Raw genomic sequence first — 21,754 nt, forward strand, 5'->3', positions numbered from 1 at the left:
TTCGTGGAAGCGGAGCGTGGAGTGCGGAGTGCGGACGGCAACACGTCGCGCGCTCCGCGATCCACGTTTGTTTGTTAACAGTTTTATGTTGCGAGGGGGATTGACCTCCGATCCAATGTCGTAAATCTCGCGAAGCTCCGCACTGTCAGCCTTTTTCCTGTTCCATTGCCGAGTTCAACAACTTTCGTTATTCTGCAGACGACACTCGATTCCGCGTCCGTCTCGCCGGACGTTTTTTATTTGCACCCGTGCCCTATGTCTTCAGCGCGTGGGCGGATTCTTGATGTGTCGACATCCTTTTCCCAAAATAAATTACAATTTCCCTCGAGTACGTATGGATTATGGAGGCGGTAATATTCTTGATTCGAGTAAATACAAACAATTTCGTTTACCACCTACGTGAAACGTACGGTGCGCAAAATATGCGCAGAGGCGGGCCGAATATAATTATACACCGGGAAATATGTCCTTAAAAATAATCGACCTTCGAAGAAACCGTACGACGCCCACACTACTCCGAAATAAACCAGGATGAGCTGTGAATTATTCACGATATAACTCATAGCTCACTAATTGTACTATTTTGCCAACCGTGGTCTGCTAATTTTCTCGGTGCGTTTACCTCGCGTCGGCCAAAACAAAATAAACCGAAACCGGTCTGTTGGTGGCCAGAATCGCGATTAACCCTCAATCTGCAACGATGCACTAAAAATACTTGTCGCGTCGCGTCGGGACATTGCGCCTCCTCCGACGCGGCATCAATGTCACCTTCTGTGAGCCCAGGAGCACTTCCACCGCGACAAACAATCCTTTACTCATTATTCTTATTAATAACCGAGTCACGGCCGTGTACAGGTTTCCTGCTCTGCTGCATTGGCACCGATTTTTATAACTAATCTTAATCAAACACGAGCGTTGCCAGTTAGTCACCTGGCGATGAAAATAGTTTCATTTGTTCGTCTTCGATGACTCGGCCGCCGTTTATACGTGAACCATTGTTCTAATAAATCGTGAGCATTCCTTTATCTCACATAAATACGTCAATACAATTTGTTTATCACGTTATCGCCGGCTTGTTTATATCATGAGAAAGCGTTTTCCTGTTCCTCGTAATACGACTTACATTTATTTATTATTCTCTTTGTGAACTGTAATTGACTTTGGTTTCGGGGAAGTAGATATTAACCTAAAAACTAATGCGGTAATTAGTTGTATGATGTCAAGCAATTTTCCCAATTTATGGGTTTATCTTGTTTCTACGCGCCGAGATTACACGTGTCAGGTTAATAGTTCGGTAATAACTTGCAACGGATGATATGCATCAAATAAATTAATTCATATCAAGTTCATAGCACCAGTAAAAAGCTTCTTGGTACGGATGAATCATATACAACTTCAAGAACACGCGATGCACCGAACTCTACACGAATAAGATAAATACCGTATTCAATAATTTAATTGTCTCACATTGTTCAATTCGATCCGATAGCAGGAGTCGGGAAGTGGGAGTGGGGCGATTGTCCTCTAAATGAGTTGTGTAGGAGCATCCTACACAAAACTTTGCCGTGACGTAACCCGGTTCAGGGTCGCCGAGAGGAAATGACGCAAGTTGCAAAGGCTCGACCACGGTCAAACTCGCCAAACAGTTTCACGTGATTAACTCGCACTCGAGAACTTACCGCGGACTCGCCGTGAAGTCATCGGCGAGTCACTGGCGAGTACTTTCGTCATTGGACTCGAAACGTCGACGTCACTGAAACTCTTTGGCGAAACGAACGAGAGCTTTGCACTTGCGCCACTCTTGACATTGAGCGCTTATTTCTGTTGTATATTGTTAAATGAATGTAAACATCGAGCTATGTGAAAACCTGTTTTGGTTCGAGAACTAAATGTTTGTTAAAATTGTGTAAAAATATTTACGTAGCCGTTTTATTGCGAAAACTTAGGATTTGTTTTTCACTTATAATATAAATAAAGTTTTATTTATTTTTGCACCGGCGGCTGTAAGAATTTCCAATGTTTTCGCATTGAAGTTTTATAACATTTCTTATAATGTTTAACCTACTTATAAGAGCTTAGGAGCCGATTTTATGTTGTAACATGACGTACAAACTAGCCAGCGCACACCGGGAGCGCTCAGCGACATTGGATGTAAGCCGTGTTGCGAAACGGTACTCTTTTAGTGTTCGTGGCCTCGCGCACGAGATTGAAGAATACATACAATAAATATGAGAATGTATCCGACCTTAGTTCGCGGTCACCGGTTACACAACACACCACAAACAATACATGTCATTTTATTGTGACGTAACGTATTCGCGTTTGAAATTGGAATCGTTACGTGACTGATTACCAATAAATACTTATTTATGGATTTAAAAATAAATTATGCCAATTTTGATAAATATTTCAATAGCCAGCGTTGTTTAATTATCCAGATATTTTCCGTGTTCTTAATTTTAAATTCTTACCAATGAAGCATAACGAAACAAAGAAAACATTTAGTGGAGTTAATTAAAATTTATTCGATAATCACAAGATGTTTAATTATGTATCTTAAGTTGTGATGGTTAAAGTTTAATTTACTTCATTCAGGTGTTGCGCGTAGTCATTGCCACCGATCCACCCATATCAAATGAAGTCATCGGCGTATATAAAACCCGCGACAATAATAAGCTGGCGTCATTAGCGGACCCATTGTATATTTCACTGTTTGTCTCCTACAATCGATGTTTAAACAGATTTTCGATATTTTGCGCAGTTTTCAATAGTCGCATTAGTACATTCGCCGCGGGCTGATGTAATGCCTCACGCTTGATAATCATGTAACTACGCAAATAAAATCCGCGCACACCGACTACGCTACGTAATTATAACGCCAAACGAACATCGTCACGTCGACCTTTTATTAGATATCGATTGAAGTAAAATTGTTAACGAACTTTGTTAACTGGCCGCTATTCACGTTTCGCTTTGAAGGGTAATAAACAATTTATATACGAAAACGAAGCCGTTCAAAGTCCGTACAAAAGTTGAAAGAAAATTGTTTCAGAATTCGTAAAACGTGATCTCACCCACTCGTGGTTGTTCGACTTTGCATTGACGCAGAGCTCCCACGTAACATTTTAAGGGCTGTAACACGTGACTTGTAAGTGTGCGTATCGGTGACGTCACGCAGGAGGAGCCCTACGCGTCGGTGACGCATCCAGTGCCCTTATATCGATCGGATGCGTAGAGATTCCGCGCGTTTGATTAGTGACGCGAACGGTATGCGGAAGCGGTTACGGTCGGGCGAGCGGCGCGCCGGCTGGACAGCTGAGGTGCCTTGGCCAAGGACGGGCCCCGGACATGGCCGCGCTGGTTGCGACATCCACGCCGCCGATGCGCTGTCGATGCATCGCGCTGTAGTAAGCACTAGCAACATTACTAATTCACCTTAATGATAATGCATATGTACCAACTTTCACACGCAAGCAACTTATACCCACATGCGCTCGATGCGCTAGCCCGACTTAATGTAAATAAATAATATTTGCTTTATTGCATAGCGTGTATCAATACAGTATTTATGTAGCAGGAATAGGCTCAGCGTGCCTAAAACGTCTAGACTACTGTGTTAGCACTAGTATATCTTATCAGCCCTTTTGCCAAATCGAATTCATATTCGATAATTATTGATAAAAAATTTGTTAGGAATTCTAAAATAACGATACACGTACAGATAAAGATATTTGAAAGAAAAACGTGACGCGTAACGTGAGCATGTTGGATGTTAAACAAATCCCCCGTTTATTGACAATGCATGCGACATATCATTTATCTATGCAGTGCACACTGCACACCCTAGGTCGTAAAACTTCGATAGCGCACATCTAGAATGTTTGCAGTGTGATCGACATTATTCACCTTCAGACTGACGACACAAAAGGTGACATTGCATCGGTCTGTTGAAATTAGCACCCACACTTGCGAATTTTCTTACATCGACGTGGGGTTGTTGCCTCACTCGGTGACGTGTCGGCAACGCGGAACACGTGATGGTAACCGATACCAGTTACTATCGATCCGTGACGAGTTCTCTCACGAAGATCGCTTGCCGTGTCACCGTTCCAGCGAACTCTGGATGGAAAACTTTGCTTCGCGGTTTTCCTTCTCCATACGCGTAATTGTGAATAATTCGGTACGAGGAAAACGCTACGTTGATAAAACGTGCATTAAGCGATCGTTAAACACATTAAGAATCAGGCGGCCGGCCCCGCGGCCTCCATTCGAAGCGCCTGTTTCAATGTCAGTTGCGCAAGCGCCGTTCTTCCGCCTTCCAGGAGTGAATTCGAATTGTAACGTATCGTATTAACATATATCGGTATTATACATTTTTCTAGTGCTATTGTTCATAACTAAAATTTTATAAGACTAGAGGAAAAGTAATTTATTGCGCCGAAATCTATGGTTCTGCGAAATACCAGTGAGTCATAGATAAAAAGATTGTTTTGAAGTATGCGTGTAAAAATATATTTTCGCGTTATGACCCAGGTTATAGGATCAAAGTTCAACATTAATATTAATGTAGTGCACAAAACGTGTCTTACAATGTGATCCGCGGCAGATTCCCCTACGTGACTTCGCATAGGAAATTGTGAAAAAATTTACAAGAATAAGCATAAGTATATCATGCTGATATCACGTAGACCGCATTTGATATAAATAGATGTTGACAATAACCAAACAGTTCGTGAACATTGCGTCAGATTCGGGCATGTATAATAGTAATGTGGTTTTATAATTACATGAATTTTATAATTGGCTGTATATTTTGGTTTCCTTTACGAATGTTCTAATTGATGACACATACTGTACAATGGGTTATAAAGGTGAATTAAATGACAAATTGCGGACATTGCAACCTTTACTCGCGGAATAAGGAAGACTTGGTACGTCTTACATCCGGCAAAAACAAATAAATCAACATTACTACAAAATAGTAGAATTCTGTCATCCCAAGAACTCTTAGTAATTTAAAAACAGCTTCGAGGAAAACGTAGATAATTAACTTAATACGTAAGCCATGTGGTGCGCCCGAGTATATATTCATATAATATTTTTTTCTTTGTTTCGCTACAATGTCGGACAGCTGTCGTATTGCAGTTCTATTAAAGGCCGTTTCCGCTGGTGTCACATCCGGCCGAGAGTTGCTCATTTCTCACACTTAAAAAAAAACTTAAAAAGTTACGTCCGTTCTCATACGGTCATTGGACTTGTTTGTTATCAACGTGTGAGACTCTTAATCAACACTTAGAGGTCACAGCAATCTCTGTTATCATACAAAGATAAGGCCACGTAAGGTCATGTGCCGCAATGTGCCGAGGGTTACCGGAGGCCATAGTGTCCTGTATTGAACAAACAAATCGCTTTAACTTGTTTCAGAACATTATCTTGTACATACCGAAGTAAATAGGTTTTTATAATTTTGAATTAAAGCCTCCTTTCTAAAAGCGTAGTGAAAAGAAAGGTATATCGTACAAAAAATAACAATTTGAAACTGGCTCGTTGTCTACAACGTTCGGTTCTCATGCCATTCAAAATGAAACAGAAAAAACTATCAAGGTGTACCAATTGTACGATTCTGTATCGGGTTAATCTTTCGACAATTACCTGAGCGGAACGACAATGGCGTCTTTTTTGCCAATCCCCCGCACCGTGCCAGATGTTCCAGTAAACAAATACACCATTGTAGCGTCACCTACGCATGATTTACACCGGCCGATCCGATGACGACCCGCACAAAAATGGCCATTGTGCAAAGATTCACCTATTCATCTTGAAGAAAAACAACTATAGTGTCCAGACAATGAATTGCACATGCGAGCCGTTTACCTGCGGACGCACGTGTTCCTCATCTCAAACAGCGACACCGACCTGTCATCTCAAACAATACTCACCCGCGACACAACAAGACTCTTTTTACATCGTCTCAAGTCGAAGGCTCGCTATCTTCACAGCCGATAATTTCTCGTGTTTGTAACGATGAGTATTTTTAGGTTGGTTTTATTTTGCAAACGCGGCCAGTTCCCTGAGCGTGGTCCTCTCGCTCTGTCCGCGTATCAAGTCCGGTCTATTTATAGCCGCGTTTAGCTTTAATGCAACCGTGAGCCAACCTTGTTGCTAGGCCCGTTTCCATTCGAATACATTTCAAAACGAAGGTGACAATAGAAAGCAGCGTGTTTGGACACCCGATGACAACTCTATCTAGTACTATACGCATACGCCCCGATATTTGATACCTACGCAGTAAGGTCAACAAAGTAACTATCGAGCGTCGATGTTTATTCAAATGCACTCACAAGCAGCCCGGAGTTTTGGTTTCGACATCTGCCACGAGGTCAATATTTGCCGTTTTTTCGAACGTTCTTTTCTGCGTCGCTTTCAGAGTCCCCTCCGTTGGCCTTTTCATAGGCCAGCCTTTGTTTTTGAGCCTCTCATTGGATCACGCGGCAGATGCTAGACCTTCCGAATGGTTTTTGGACGGTAAACAATTTGTTCGGAAACCCAGCGCTGCTCAATAAACGCGCCAGTCAGGACATTACGCGATCACAGTAAATTGCTTTTTGCCGTTATTAATTTTGATAACTGGGATTCGATTCCGCTTCTCTCTTTTGTAACAAAGCGAAACGGTTTTAATTAATTTACATCGGCCACGTACGCAGCGATTACATTTTGCATTAAAATGTTTTACATACAATCGTATAAATTGAGCTTGTGGCTGGAATCGATATATTTTTTGTGTCGACATGTGCGCGGCCATCTGTTCGGTCAGATTAAATATTTTTTTTATTTTCACGTAAAACACGGTATCGTGATATGAAAAAGTGACACCCAGCACATGGCACGACGGCACCCTGAGACGTCTACCTGCTTTTGTTGCGGGACAATGGCAGCGCGCACATCTGCCGGCCCGTCCGCCCCGCCCGCGCCTGCGCTCGCGCAGCTCCTACACCATTCAACGCGACTCCAGCGCATATGTACATTTCTAAACACCATCCATCATGCGCTTCATTCAGCGCGCTGACTGTGCGAAATTTACATAACGTGTTGCCAACGTACCGAGTCGAGGTCTCAACTATTGCAAACAAATTGACCAATATAATGTGACCTTTCATTAAAACTATTCAATTAATACATATCAATGAATTGATGTGCATACCGACCGGTTATTATTCCGAAACCTTACTCTGTACATTATAAACTACTTATAGGTTCGCCAATTCCGAGGTCTAGAACTTGCACAATAATTAATTAACGCGAACGTTTACAATATAAACTGAGTTCTAATTGCGCGGCTAACCTCTTACATAATACTATGTAGATTGTATTGCAAAAATATTAAACAAAAGTTGCCCGACCGCCGCGGTAATAATACATTATTATTTGCAATTTCTGAAATGGGCCATTAAGGCCGCTACACACTAATGCTTACAATTGAAACTCAAAAGAGGCTCGAAACACGAGTGCTCTCGGCGCGCAAACAATGCTCTGTTTCTGTGAAGCGAAACAATCAAATATCGAATGTTTATAGGATAGAAACAATTAATCGAATGGTCCGGACGCTGCGATGCGTGTTGCGAAAGGATCGACCATGTGGTTGCTAAACAGTTGTATGCTGCCGCTTTAGAAATTTTGTAATACATCTGGATCGTTTTGAAACTTATTAACCTGTTTATTTTGCACTTAATTGTGCTCGGCGCGACTCTCGAGAGCCTCTCAAAGGATATTTTCATTATAACAAACAGTTACGGTCTGGGCGCGCGACACAAAGGGACGTCCCTAACGATCGAGTTACTTTTGTTTGTAGCGCACTAATTATACAAAAGATGTTCCTGGCCGCTTTGAGGCTCCCAGTCTTAACTGTCGCCGGCGTGGCAGGTGAATGAAATGCCATTGTTTGAAGAGCTCAATTGGTGTCATTGTGTGAATATACTCATAATTCATTGTCACAAACAATGAGACAGGGAGACGAAGAGTCGCCACTAATTGAGGGCGAAATGTTTAAACATTCGAATTACAAAAGGCTGATAATGGACAAATGCAGCGGAACCGGGCGTGCAGTTAGCTCATAGTAACGAACGCTCGGCGTTTTGGAGCGGAGACTTGCCGCAATAAATCCTTGATGAAACCTTAACCCAGTTGGATGATTACGAGTGCGCTTGCCGGCCGAGCCGCCGCCCGCGCCGCCGCCCGCACCGCTGAACCGGACGCTGCCTCCAGCGCTGCAACCGATTTTTAGTTAATTTTGTCGTTAGCGAGTTAACTTTCGCTAATGTTTGTGTAATTTTGAGTGTTACGCCAATGCAAAACACAAACGCGCCATTGCCGTTTACTGTATTTGACGATTATTGTATTGTAACTGGAATGGCCGAAGGTTCAAACGCTATCGTGGGAGCTGCACGGTGTCTGCAGTGACCGGCGGCGCTGCGTGCGCGCAGGTGCGCTGGCGACCTTGCGCAATGGCACATATACTCCAGTACATATCTAGCCGCTAACAAATGTATATCGGAAACCGCTTGCGAGATACTTTGTATGCGTTTCGACATCTACATTTTGTTCGTAGCATGCCTACCGCTCGCCGCCCTAAACGTGTCGAGATAAACTCCTCGGCCGACCGGCTTATTGAGCGATGGGTAAACCTAACTATCGGTAAGCACGTTCCGCGGGGCTGAGATCACCACACCGACGGGCCCTACACTATTTCTGTACATTAAATGATTGACGCAAAGAAACCCGCCACACGGTGCCAACTGGGTTAGTGCGCCAATGTCGAAGCTATCATAAAGCCATCGCCGGAGTCGGCGCGCCGTAATAATAATTTTAATGTGGGAAATTAATATTGTCGGTGGCGAGCGGCGCGGCGCGGCGGCCGGCCACGGTGCGGGAAGCTCACGCGTGTCATCAATCGAACGTCAACGCTGCACCGGCGGCGTGACGCTTCGAATACTAGGTCAAGTACAACGGTGCTTTGCCATTCATTGTCAACGCTGGTCGCTGCTCGCCGGACCCCTCCCCGCCGCCGCCGCTACGCCGCGCGCGCCGCTCCGCTCCGCTGCCTCCCCCCATAGAGCACGTTGGCCTGCGCGCGCGCATCGGCCTCGTACCCACTGAACTTGACATATCAGTTTTTAACATATTTTTTCGCTAATCGAATCTATTCTAGGTTTAAGTTATGTAACTCTCAGTTTATTCACACCTTTTGAGGCCACCGAAATTACCTAATTATCACGTTTGGTAGCGGGACGCATTGTGCACACAATCTCGTTTCCAAAACGAGTCGATATTCCAATGAATCGTTAGTTGCAATCATTTTTCCTGTACTTGTACGCATTACATCAACACTGTAATTGCAACAAACAAGTGTGACAACACTCGTTACTTAACCCATTGCAGTCTCCAATACAGCAACGGTTTGATGTAACTCCACTTCTGAAACGGTGCTCCCGCCGTGGATGGCGTAATTTCTCATCGCCGTTTTCCATCGCGATGGCGTATGGCGTGTTGTATCATACTTATTGCCGAATGCGAAAACATGAGGTCCCCTGACATGAGCCGAGGTCGTCGGCCGGCGAGCCTCTCCAGCGGGCCGCGGGCGCGGACACGAATGATACAATGCTAATGGCCGGAGTACATTCACCGCGTTAGAAAACCTACTTCAGTTCCGCACTTTCTTTATTGCATCACTGCAGTGCGCTGTTTCGCCGCACTCTCTTCCGTTGCGTCGTCGCGTTGTGCAAGCCGCCGCTGCCGGGCCCGCCCGACGCCCGCGTTCATCAATTTGAATTTAGAATGCGCCGGTTTCCAATTACAAAATGCCATTGTTTCATTAATTGTCGGGCGCTCGATTTATTATTTGGCATTATTTCCGCACTTTCTTCGGTTACATCAGTGGCGGCGCGGTGCGGGTGGCGCGGGTGCGGCCGTGCACGCTCCCCGCCGCTGTGACAGGTGAGTTTTGCAAGTTCACTGACCTCTCCCCGCTGCGCGTTGCATCCGCGAGCGAGATGCTCGATAGTGATATAATAAGTCGCCGCGTAATTCTGTTTCTGTTTAGAAATTACCATTTCCGCACTTTCCATGTTACATCATTGCGTTTGGTGAAAAAATGTAAACTTGAGGTTAACGGCCCGGAGGACGGCGACCGCGACCGGCTCTCCTAAATGCGATGTTGTTCATTGCTTCGGCATTCGGCGTGGCGTGCGTTGATCCTTTCGTGATCTCATACGTCTAAAAAAAGGCTATTAGAAATTGTACGTAGTTTATTTTGGCTCACCTAACATGTGCCTCATTCATTACTCATTGGATCAACAAACTTGTGTGGCGTGACCTCAGTGGACGGCGCGGCGAGCGGCAGTATTGTCTCATTTACCCCAAGGTATGGTACCTACTTTCATCGACCTACAATCATTTGGTGTGAGTGTGGTGGAACGGTACCGCGGCCGGAGAAAGCACCGCTGCGCTTATTTCGTGACGCATTGGTGTCAATCATAACTTAGAAATTATATATCATAAATATGCGATCAGTTTCCAAACACGACTTGGTTGATATTACAAATACCAATGACGACTAAAATTTACAGACGATCCTAAAATTGCGAATATTTACTACAGTCGGAACACCTAGTGCTAGACGTCAGAAGAGGCTTGGCGTAGATAAAGTCACAACACCCCGCGGTGCCGTCCATAAGTCTCGACCAGTCAATAGTACCAACATAAAATATGGAAAATATGAGCACGTATACCAAACGAACGAGAAGACACAAAAGGGCATTGTCCGCGAATCCTAGAAGCCTGTTTATTTATCAAGTACGATCGCCAACCGTATTCGATCCACGTTCACGATTCACACAAACGTACGGTGTTTAAATTCTTCGATGGAGGCCTATGAACTTTTACGATTTCGATTGGCGACAATTACACACGTTAAACGTTTTACAATCGATTGTAATTTCAATCGATTGCAGTTTTAATCGATAGGTTTTCGTACGTGAGCGTATGGCATCGTTTCGCAGTGTATCGATGTAGGAACTCGTTATGCGCGGTCCCATTTGTTTTCAGGGAGTTAACGGTAAAAACCCGTTCGCATTTTATGTTTATTTACAAACATGACCTAAAACAATATTTACGAGTTGAATACTATTTCCTTGTTGTGTTTACGCGGCGAACACGTTCCCCGAAGCGAACTGCTCTAACTGTTGTAATAATGCAACTACAATGCGTACTTTCGCTCGTAAATTCTAACTACAATTCTATACTGAAGTCGAGTTGCTAGGGGTCCGGAATTCTTGAATCGCTTGTAGTCCAAGTCTATAAAATCTTCCTTACCTGAACATAAACACCACGTTTGAATGATGAATGAAGTTACAGAACGGCTTTTGTTTTTAAATCCTTTGTTCTAAATTCAAGTGCATCGCGACAGTAAACGTTTACCTGACTTTATACGATTCATTGACGAAAATTGTCCATTGAAGACATTTAAAACAATAACCGAACATGACTTCAATTTCACCTGAAAAAGATTAAGTACCACGTAAATAAATCATAAAACAATACTGCATAAACACCATGTACATTGCCGTGTCATTGAATATTACAAAAAGCCGAACGAAACAATAACGGCGATGAATCACCGCGTCAAATAAAACACGAAAATAGTAAACGTGGTATTTGCGTGCCTAATCGGCGCGGGCCGATAGTACCTGCAGCGTCATTGGGGTCGCGCAGGCCCCGGTTACCGCCATTGTTCCCGACGAGAGCCGAGATAATGATCGCAACGGTACATATCGAAGGGTTAATATTGTTTGTACACTGCCAATGAAAAATATTATTATTTTGTAAATTAATTTTATAACTATTTAATTTTATTGCGGTCTCGTGGGATTTTTGATTGCACGTGTTAATAAAGATGTGATTTGTTGCTAACGCTAGATATTGGAAGCGTTGCTCACTTGCGTATTCAATACATCTTCGGCCCACACAGGCGCCAGGCCTTGTAGGGCTTTAATATAAATACTAACACCAAGTAAAACCTAATTTATGCGCTAAGTTTCCACAGTGAATGTGTTCATGCAATAGTGAGTCAAGTCGTATTTCCCTTTTATGTTGTATGTTGCTATGACTTTATTTTTTAAACGTATAAATACGGAAAACTCCAATAATATGATAATGGATTGTTTGACAGCACATGAGTCATCAGTTGCAAATTAAAGTGAACGTATCATCGGTGGATAGGAAGTGTTAACTGTTAATTCCACAAATGCCGTCAGACATGACTTCATTCGTTAGCAATATTTTTTACATATTGCACTTGTTAAAATTCCGGCCCCAAGACTCGCAAATACTTCCCGCAGGAATTGCGTATAAATTAAGGAATCTTGTATGGTATAAGAAAGATTTATGAACATATTTAAAACATCACCAACAAACTAGATTGTGTAACGATAAATTTCATTACATTACAAAATATTTGCTTATCGTATCACGGGGCCAGCAAAATAAATAAACACAGTGAAATTTTTTTAAGGATGCCTCAAGATAAGATATCAAAGAAATTGATACAGAAAATCGCGATACACATTTTCGTATGGCATAAAGGAACTTTTTCCTTGTACTTATATTCTAAGATAAATTAATATGATAAATATTAGTGTTTTTACGTAATATCGGCTTAGTATTAATATCGCCGACCTACGCAAAGTTACACAAGTATAAATCGCAACTGTACACATTTAGCGTTTTCGAAACCATCCCGCGTCGTTACTCCTTTGTACCCAATACCCATGCATTATGTTTATTGTCTTTATAAAACATTAACAAATAATCGGTGTCAAAAAGTCGCCGACTCGTTCGCCGTGCCGTTTCACAAACTATGAATTCTTGCGATAAATGCTTGCAAGCGATTTTCTAATGTTACAAGATTGTTTTCTAGCGCGGCATCATTTGCATGAGCAATCGTTTGTGTTAACCGTCACGTATGTAACGTAATACTATGTGATCACTGTGTCTTAAATGGGCCAAAATGTAACACCGATTATATCATTCACATTTTAAATTACATTTGAATTTCGAATACAATTTAAAAAGAATAAAAACAATTTTCATTGCCAGTGTTAACCCTAAAATGCATGAAGGTAATACCTCAAATAATTTTTATCATAAACAACTATCGAAACAATGTAAATGGAAACGGCACAATTACATTACAGTGTGTCAGAGACAAATCCCTGGTTGTGCAAACAACATTATGAAATGGAGCGTAGGTAAGGACAGCCGACGGTTAATACGCCACTTGCCGTAACCGCGCCAAACGTTTGTAAATCTTCTAAGCACTTACAAAACCTAAGGATTACCAAATGGTGTTTATTGAATTTATGTGATATATTTTCGAGCAAATTTTTTTTTCGTAAACTGGTTGAGGAATAAGTGTGTTTTAAACTGATAATTGGGGCAATACTCTCGCGAGCTTTCTCGTTTTTAAATATTACATAAAAATACTCAGTGACATAATAGAGAAAGTGGTCTTCCATGCAGCAGTAAGTGAAGACGGATTCGTCATTATTTCTGCTTAGATTTGCGCCATAGCAGCGCAAGATTCAGTGCCGAATAGTGTAACGCGGGTATGTCTCGTTTGCAACAGTCCACTCGCTACATATCGCAAGCTCTTGCGTCGCACCGGCCGAGCAACTTAGCTTTCGTGATTAATCGTTGTACCAATGCGCTTACTGCAACCCTTACGATTGGCACACTGCCGTCAGAATCTTCACGGCCTCTCGAGCTGCGAACTAGAAGAATAATTTTGATATTGCAAATCGATTTTGTGCAAAGTGGATGTATTCAAAATGCGCAATTCCAGCTGTAATCGAGTATGAATGAACAAAAGAGGACATTCTTGTCCCTCGCGTTTCCGACTCATTATAACGAGGAGGAAACGATTGCGGGCAAAACAACCGTCGATTCCGGCGCACGGCGGAAGCTGCGTCGTGGAACTATAGATCTAGACCGCATCTGTCGTTCACAGCTGCTTCGCAAACTTGCAGTACTGGATGTACCCACCTGCCGCCAGGTGGCGCTGGCGGGTTATGTAAACTCGAATAACATTTTTTAATACGTTTTGTTACGTGCGACAATTAACGTGAAAGCTTGTCGTAACTAATCACTATGTCACATAATCACTGGGTAAAGGTATATACACACAAGTGAGAGTTGTGTGAATGTTATTGTTAGGGTTAAATGCAGCGTTTACTGCGCGAAGATTGTTTAATTGTTGTGACATTTTGAAACGTTCTAATTTCAAATTTAACATTAATTATTCGTTATTATTTAACATTTCTTCAACGCGATTGTAATTGAGCGCGTGTACAGTGTACACTAACCGTTATGTGTGCGGTAACAGTGATTACTCGTCCACAATGTGGGAGCTCCAGCTTTTTGCGCGCGCGTTTGCCAAGACCTGGAAAAATCAGTTTAAAACGTAACACGTTATGAAAGTGTATACGCAAACCGATGCACCACTTACTCCGCCACTATGTGAACTGGTATTGCATGCTCTTACGGACGGAACGTTGATTAGTCAATTTAGAGCATATTACGATTGAGTTAAGAATTGTAAATTAGGAAATCCCTTCATGAAATCTTGTATTTTAATTGTATAGAAAATTATTTTAACAGTTACTATATTGTTTAGACATTGGGTGTATCATGTGAAGTGTGCGTGAGTTAGGCGCCACTGCGAGTCTTTGTTGTGCACAGCCGGTGCCGTGGAGTCCCGACTCCCGGCGCCGGCGTCTCGAGCGTGTCTAATGGTCCCTCACACATGTTAATCACGATGAACATTTTTTCGCGGCGCAGTGTCATCACGCGTGCGATATGCCGGCGAAAGTATTTCGAAACCAACAGTTATATCGGGAAGGAGTCAATGAACGGAAGTATTTCACGAGTGACACGCGGCGCGGTTTATCACTGCTTGCGCAAGGCGGTGCCACTTGCCCAATCACACGCACAACAGTAGAGGCTCGTGCCGCTGCGCCACAGGAATGTAGGAGAAGTTAGTTAGTGCATCTGTTGCAAATCCACGAGTTGGCCCCGCGCGCCGGCTGCCTTGTGCCTGCAGCCCGAGGTGTCGTTCGGGCGCGGCTCGGCCGCTCGGCGCACGCTTTCTACGACCGCTCTTTCTCCGGCTGCACCAGCGCGGCGCGCCGATGTCGGTCCGGGATTGCAAAACGGCGCTGAGGTCGCGCTTTCTTCGTTCGCAACGCTCGGAGAAATTGTTGCGACACGGCGGCGCGTACACCGACCCCGCGTTAGAAAGTCGACCGCTCGCCGGATCCGATGCGATAGTCGCGTAACGGTGTAATTGTAACCATTCGAGGCGGAATTCAATGATATTTCGGATAGTTTTTGCGCACGCATTCCGTACGCTTTCTTCGGTTGTGTAATGATCGCGTAACGTGCGTCCGGGAGGGTCATAGAACGGTACGGACGTTTACGCGTCGCCTGTGCAGCGCAGGAGTCGCGCACGTCGCGCCGCGCCGGAGCAGCGCAGTCGTGAACCCGCGGCGGTGGCGGGTTTGCGCAACGGGCGCTGGAGTGGCGCCCGGCCCGTTCCGCAGTCCGCGCGTTGCAACACGGGATTATTTCGGCGGCGCCGCTTGGACCGCCGCCCGGACTTGCAACATGTCATATCGTAACGAGCCTCATAATCCACGCCATTGTGACACGCCGCTGCCGAACGCCGCCCGCCTGCCAAATACGTCGCGGGCCGCGATTGCGCTACTCGATCTCCTTACTTCACCGAGGCAACATGACGCTGTGACGCGCTGAAATGTCACCGCGCGGCGTGCCGTGAGCCATCAACCGCGCCCGCGCAGCGCTCGGACCCATTGTCGCTGCATTTGATTTTAAAACTAAAACAATTTTGCAACCGATGTTCACATTAGTGTTTTCGCAAGCGGCCCAGCGCTCGGTTTCAAAACTGAGTTCGACTTGCGTTATCGGCGCTGCGATAAAGCGAACTGTGCCGCCCGACGCCGACGGTACCTACGCTTTTTGAGACCTAATTTCTGAAGTATATTTGTGGTGTTGTCGCTTCGATAGTGAGCTATCGTCCGCGAGCCCGTTTGCTCGGTTGCACTTTACTAAAATTTCGACACGTCCGTGCGCTCTGCTGACTCACATTTACGGCAAAAATAGATAAGACGGCAAAGACGAGCTGCTTAGCTCGACTCGTTTCTGAAATCGTTATCAATCAAGTACAAGAAAACGTCCGGTGAGGGAACGCGCTTGCGCAATGCGCACAGACATATAATTGGGCATGGTCGGGATGGTTTCCCAACCTATCCCGGCGGCATCTCGCCGCTGTAGCAACTGGCAGCGCGCTTGCGACATCACATGTCCCTACAATGCGGGTTACGAAAACCTATGACTAACGCGGAACGGGCCGCGCGCACCATAGGGCTCGGAAACGGACACATCCAGCCACGCGGTCGGATACACATTGTCCACGCGGCTAATACCATTGTTAGATACTTTCGCAACGTGCGTTTGCAACCACCGCGACACTGCCGCGGCTGACGCATCAAATCGGTTTTGTGTGCAGTGCGCGCAATAAAGAGCTTCCTCGCGATTGCGCAAACGTCGGACGGTGGATCGGTCGGACGCGCGATACAAGCGAGCAGGAAGTGCATGCGCATGTGTGGCGCGGGCGCCGGGCCGAGCGCGTCGGCTCGCGCGCGGTGCATCTGTGCCGCGATCACTGCCATTGTTTGTTACGAAACTGTCAGGGTTGAGTTGAGCAATTGCGGCAGTTGCGAAACCAACGCCGCCGCCGCATCCCGCTTAATTGTGGGCGATCTCCCACATACGCCGACATACACCATATACTACACCTCTCTTTACTTGTACATGTATGTGTGGAATATAGTGTTTACACGTCCACTTCTTGTGTGTTTATTGCTCCACGCGAGTTCATCGTTAATGATGCATCATATACACAACACAAACTTGACCAAGAAATGTTAAGGCGAACGTTGCCCACTTACTAACGTGTAATTTCAACGAAATATTTCGTTAACACAGTTGCGAAGCTGCAAACGTGAGTCAATTTAGTAATAGAGAGTGTTAAGTCGTGTGTACGTCACGAGCTTACGATTGTGTTGTGATATTAGAGCGGGCGTCGATGGCGGTGGCGCGGGCGCAGGCGCGTGTGAGTTATTGAAACGCGAACCTCCAATCGCGCAGGGCTGCGTATGCGTAATGGCGAGTTGCGTAAATTGGTCGGTTGTCCTTTCGCCGCAGCCCGCGGCCCGCGGCCCGCCGCCCGCAGCGGCCGCGCTCGCGCTGAGACACCGCGCGAGCAAGCGAGAATCCTTCGAGGCCGCTGCTCGGAACACGCTCGGAAATCCGGCCAACCTTCCGACCGCGTTACGACACTGTATAACTTATTTACACGTTGCGAAATTCGAATCGATTGCAACTGCAGACATCGCACTTTAGCCTTGCCGTTGTAGGGATTTAATTAGGATCAGTTGCGCAGTCGACACTCGACACCTAAACGGATACGAGGACGCCCTCCAGACCCGGCGCCGCTCACTGATGTACGCGAAAAAGGGCCGGAGTGCAGTGGCGGTGACGTCACACGTTTCGTCAGCTCGTTCCCACAGAGGCACCTCTGCACGATTAGCGAAGTACCGCTGCGCGTGCCGCGTCAGCCGTCAGCCGCCAGCCGCCACTCCCTGGCAACAATTATCCACACATAACTCTAGATGTATGCACCGTGCAAGATTTACAATGCGGTGATTAATCGCCAATGTTTCGGCGCTCTTACGCATAATATTTCACTTGATAACCAACGCGCTGTTGCGACAGGCTTAACGAGAGTAACCTTTGGCGGGAGCCAAGCGCTCCATATTGTCACGACTCGATCACTATGTAAAATGTGTTCGTAATAAATAGCTATCGTTTATCTTAAATCTCGAACGATTGCGTTGCGTTATTAATACAGTGTTTCGGTCGGTTATTGCTCGTCTGTCGCAAGTGCTCCGGCTTTTGGCCGTAATCAGTTTCATGCACGTCCGCGCATCTAGCGGATTTGCTTGTGCTGTGTTTCACATACGTTTGATTGAAAACGTGATTACATTCCTTCAGATAAACGCATCCATTCCCTACCGACTGTGAGTTAAGTCTTAATAGGTTTGAAAATAAACCGGTAGTGCTTCTTTAAACACAACTCCCCTATCAAACCGCGGGGCTAAAAATATAGCGCGTGCATTAAATTTTATTGAAGTCGATTTTTACTGCGTCGTACCGCCCACCGTGCATCGTGCACCTGTCTTACATTATCTTGAATGTGTATAAACAGTCGCCTTCAACGTATTACGAATCGACGTTTACATCTCGTACTTGCAAAAGAACTGCGGCATCACGGCCTGAGCTTACAAAAACGCTACAAAATGGCCGGCTGAAAACTCCCGAGCACTCTGTCCGGGATTAGTTTACATTGATCATACACGGTGGCTGTGTAAAGTTTCCAACTGTGCATTTAATGCATTTCGAAACGATGCGGCCGTTCTGTGAAACACGAGGTCGCGCACGCGGCGCGGTGCGCCTAAAGCCTGCTACGTGATGAAACAAAACCTATTGCGTCACAGAGCAGCTTTATGGTTCACTGTGTAATTATTTACACGACATTATTGTTACATGCGCACCGATCCGGCCGCGGGTGAAACCGCGCGCCTCACTATTTTGCAACATAATCTGGAAAGCGCGTTTAATATGTGATGCTTCAATACTAATTAACCGTGAGCGCGAATCATTAATAGTCCACCGACCAAGCTTTGTGTACAAAGGGATCCATTATGCGAGCGCATATCGCGGTGCGTGTTAATTATAGCGGACCGCGCGCGATTTATATGGGCCAGTGGTCAACGCACGTCAAATGCAGATGACCGGACAATGTGGCCACTCAGATGAGCCTGCGATTGCGAGATGAATAAATAATACGTTGGCCTCGGGAGAAAGCCGGACGTTTCCTATTATAATCCCATTAGTGGCATTAGTGATTTGTATTAACCTTCCTTTCCTGTTGTTTCAGGACGACATTAAAATTGGAGTCGTTAGAGGACGCTGTCGTTCTCGATGACCCCGAAGAAGATCTGCTGCAGGACAAGCGAGGCTGTCCCGCGTACGTGTCGCCCGAGATCCTGCGCGCGCATCGGACGTACTCCGGGCGAGCGGCCGATATGTGGTCGCTCGGAGTCATACTGTACACCATGCTCGTCGGAAGGTGTGTGTCCCTTAACATACATTTACAATTCCAGCACATAAATTAACTTCCTGGTTGTTATCAAAACAAATTTGGCCCTAATATCAATTAAACGTGCATATATTAGAAGGCAGGGGTGGTGTCTTCACCTGCGACCGTGGGACTTACCGTTTTTCGAGATCACAATGCGAGGGTGCGCGGCGGGGGTGCGCGGGGGCGACCGTTGGCGACGCGGACGTGGGGATGATCACCTGTCGGCCGTTACGCGCCAACGGCCAGCAATTATATCACCCACATATAAATAAGGCCTTGTGAAATCTTCGCCGCACCTGCCGCGCGGTCATGTGGCGAAGACGTTGCTACCCCGCCCGCGGCTCCTTCGCACGCACCTGCCGTTCGCGACCCTTTGTTTTCCAGTTTTTCGGAGTCCGTAATTTATATTCGGCGCTCGGGATTTGGCCGCAATCGTCGGCAGCACCTGTCGCCGGAAGGGTTCCATCGGGACCGGGTTTTTTGTTTTGCGCGTTCATCTGCCCGTCGGATGACAATGGGGATCACCATTAATTGGGATCGCGTTTTATAAAAACGCACCAATTTGTGCAGCCTCCGCACCACGTCGATGCTAATGATTCTTATCTTTCGAAAGAGCGATAGCCATTTTTTGCTGGTCATGAAATATCTGACTTTTATGGGTGTGATAACTTATGTGCGTAGGCGACTATCGACAGCGATACTTATGATCTGTTTGTTTGTTTCAGGTATCCATTCAACGACTCGGAGCATGCGTCCCTGTTCGCGAAGATATCCCGCGGGTACTTCGTGGTGCCGGAGTGCCTGTCGTCGCGCGGCAAGTGCCTGATCCGGTCGCTGCTGCGGCGCGAGGCGTGCGAGCGGCTGAGCGCGCGCGACGTGCTGCGCCACCCGTGGCTGGCGCGCGACCCGCGCAACGAGCTGCCGCCGCGCGCCGCCGCCTCGCACGACCGCCTCGTGCCCGACGTCGACATGGACGACTGCCTGTAGTGCACCCCCCGCCCCGCGCCCGCGCGCGACCCGGTGCTGGCGCCGGCGTCCGCTGCACCGCGAGCGTCCCGGCGCCGTGGACCTCCGTTGTGATTCAAAGCTATTTATGAATTTATAAGTTATTCCGGCCTAAGTCGCGGCGTGCGGTTTCGCTCGCCGACCCGATCGGTCGGTCGGTCGGATCGGCGGTCGGAGCCGCGCCGAGGTCTTCGGCGAGATTGTACTTTAGAGTTAAGATCCGCGGATCGCGGGTCCGGAAGCGGCTGGTCCGCGCCCCGGGCCCAAACTAATTTATGAAGTGGAAGCTCGAATGAACAATAAGAATCGTGCGAGCCGTCGCGTCGGTAACACGCCGTCGACGGCGGGGACACTCGTGCGGCTTTTATTGGCACCGCTTAGTTCTTGCTTTTACGAGCTGTGTTATAGTCGTAACGTTCATAATGACAGAATAAGTGAGACTGATACCGCGTCGTCGCGATGTTGGTACGACAGCGGCGGCGACAGCGGCCGTGCTCTCGAGAGCGCGGCTGAGTGTCGCGAGTCGTGTCGCGACGCATTCTGTTAACTACTACGATAAATTCCTCTAATGTTATTGTAATCATATCAATTTCACGTCAATATAGATATGTTGCATTGAAGTTGTTGCTATAGTGTTAGGTAAATTACCTATGTATATTTTGTATTTATATAAAATCGTATCGTGTAATTGTGATCTCCACCGATGTTATTTAGCGATTATAATTGATTGCCATTATGTTGTTACGCAGAAGTGATAGTTCATGTGTTGTACGTTTCAGTTGCTTCCATCTTAGATTTACTTTTATATTATTTTGGTTATATTAAATCGTGATTGTTCGGCGAAATTATTATTTTGTTATAATCTGTATTCGAAATTATTGTTTGAAATACAATCGCATCACCACGTACCAATGTTGGTGGTTATATGGTCAGTGCCATGTATTTAATTAGAGAGAAATGGAATAATTTATTTGTTTTAATCGAAGGTGTGATGACGGCACTACACTTCCTTTTAAATTATTACTGCGTTTGGTACTTGGTGTTGAGTTTTTATTTGTATTCCGGAATCATTTTTCGTTCATTGATATTAACAATCAACAGTTCGGTAGTGTTGCCGTGTTTTGTTAACATTACTCGCGAATCAATCGGGCCTTAAATCATTTTGTTATTTTCACGGGATTTTGTTTTTTAAATCTATTAATCAAAGTAGTCAGTCTTTCGGATTTTCGGAAGCGTGTTGTACAATAGTAGCCAACTATGTAAAATAATTATACTATTACTACTTTAATTTATACAAACTGTAAATAGAGCTAAGTATATCGTAAGGAATATCAAAAAAAGAAAGAATGATAGAGGGAATAAAATAATTAAGAAAAATATAAACCATCCTTTGATTTCAATACCCCACAATTAATA

The 21,754-nt window shown here is 45.5% G+C and overlaps 1 protein-coding gene across 2 annotated transcripts in view; it reads left to right on the forward strand.

The window, feature by feature from the left end:
* The window catches only part of LOC115456288 (tribbles homolog 2), a 33,930-nt gene extending 12,209 nt beyond the window's left edge, over nucleotides 1–21,721 (forward strand). For both annotated transcript variants that reach the window (XM_037441780.1, XM_037441779.1), the window contains exons 4-5: nucleotides 19,130–19,321; nucleotides 20,059–21,721. In XM_037441780.1, the coding sequence (XP_037297677.1) occupies nucleotides 19,130–19,321; nucleotides 20,059–20,320 (454 nt within the window). In that variant the 3' untranslated portion in view covers nucleotides 20,321–21,721. The remainder of the gene's footprint in view (nucleotides 1–19,129; nucleotides 19,322–20,058) is intronic.
* The last annotated feature ends 33 nt before the right edge of the window (nucleotides 21,722–21,754 follow it).

Source organism: Manduca sexta, chromosome 23, assembly GCF_014839805.1.
Source record: "Manduca sexta isolate Smith_Timp_Sample1 chromosome 23, JHU_Msex_v1.0, whole genome shotgun sequence".
NCBI classification, from domain to species: Eukaryota; Metazoa; Arthropoda; class Insecta; order Lepidoptera; family Sphingidae; genus Manduca; species Manduca sexta.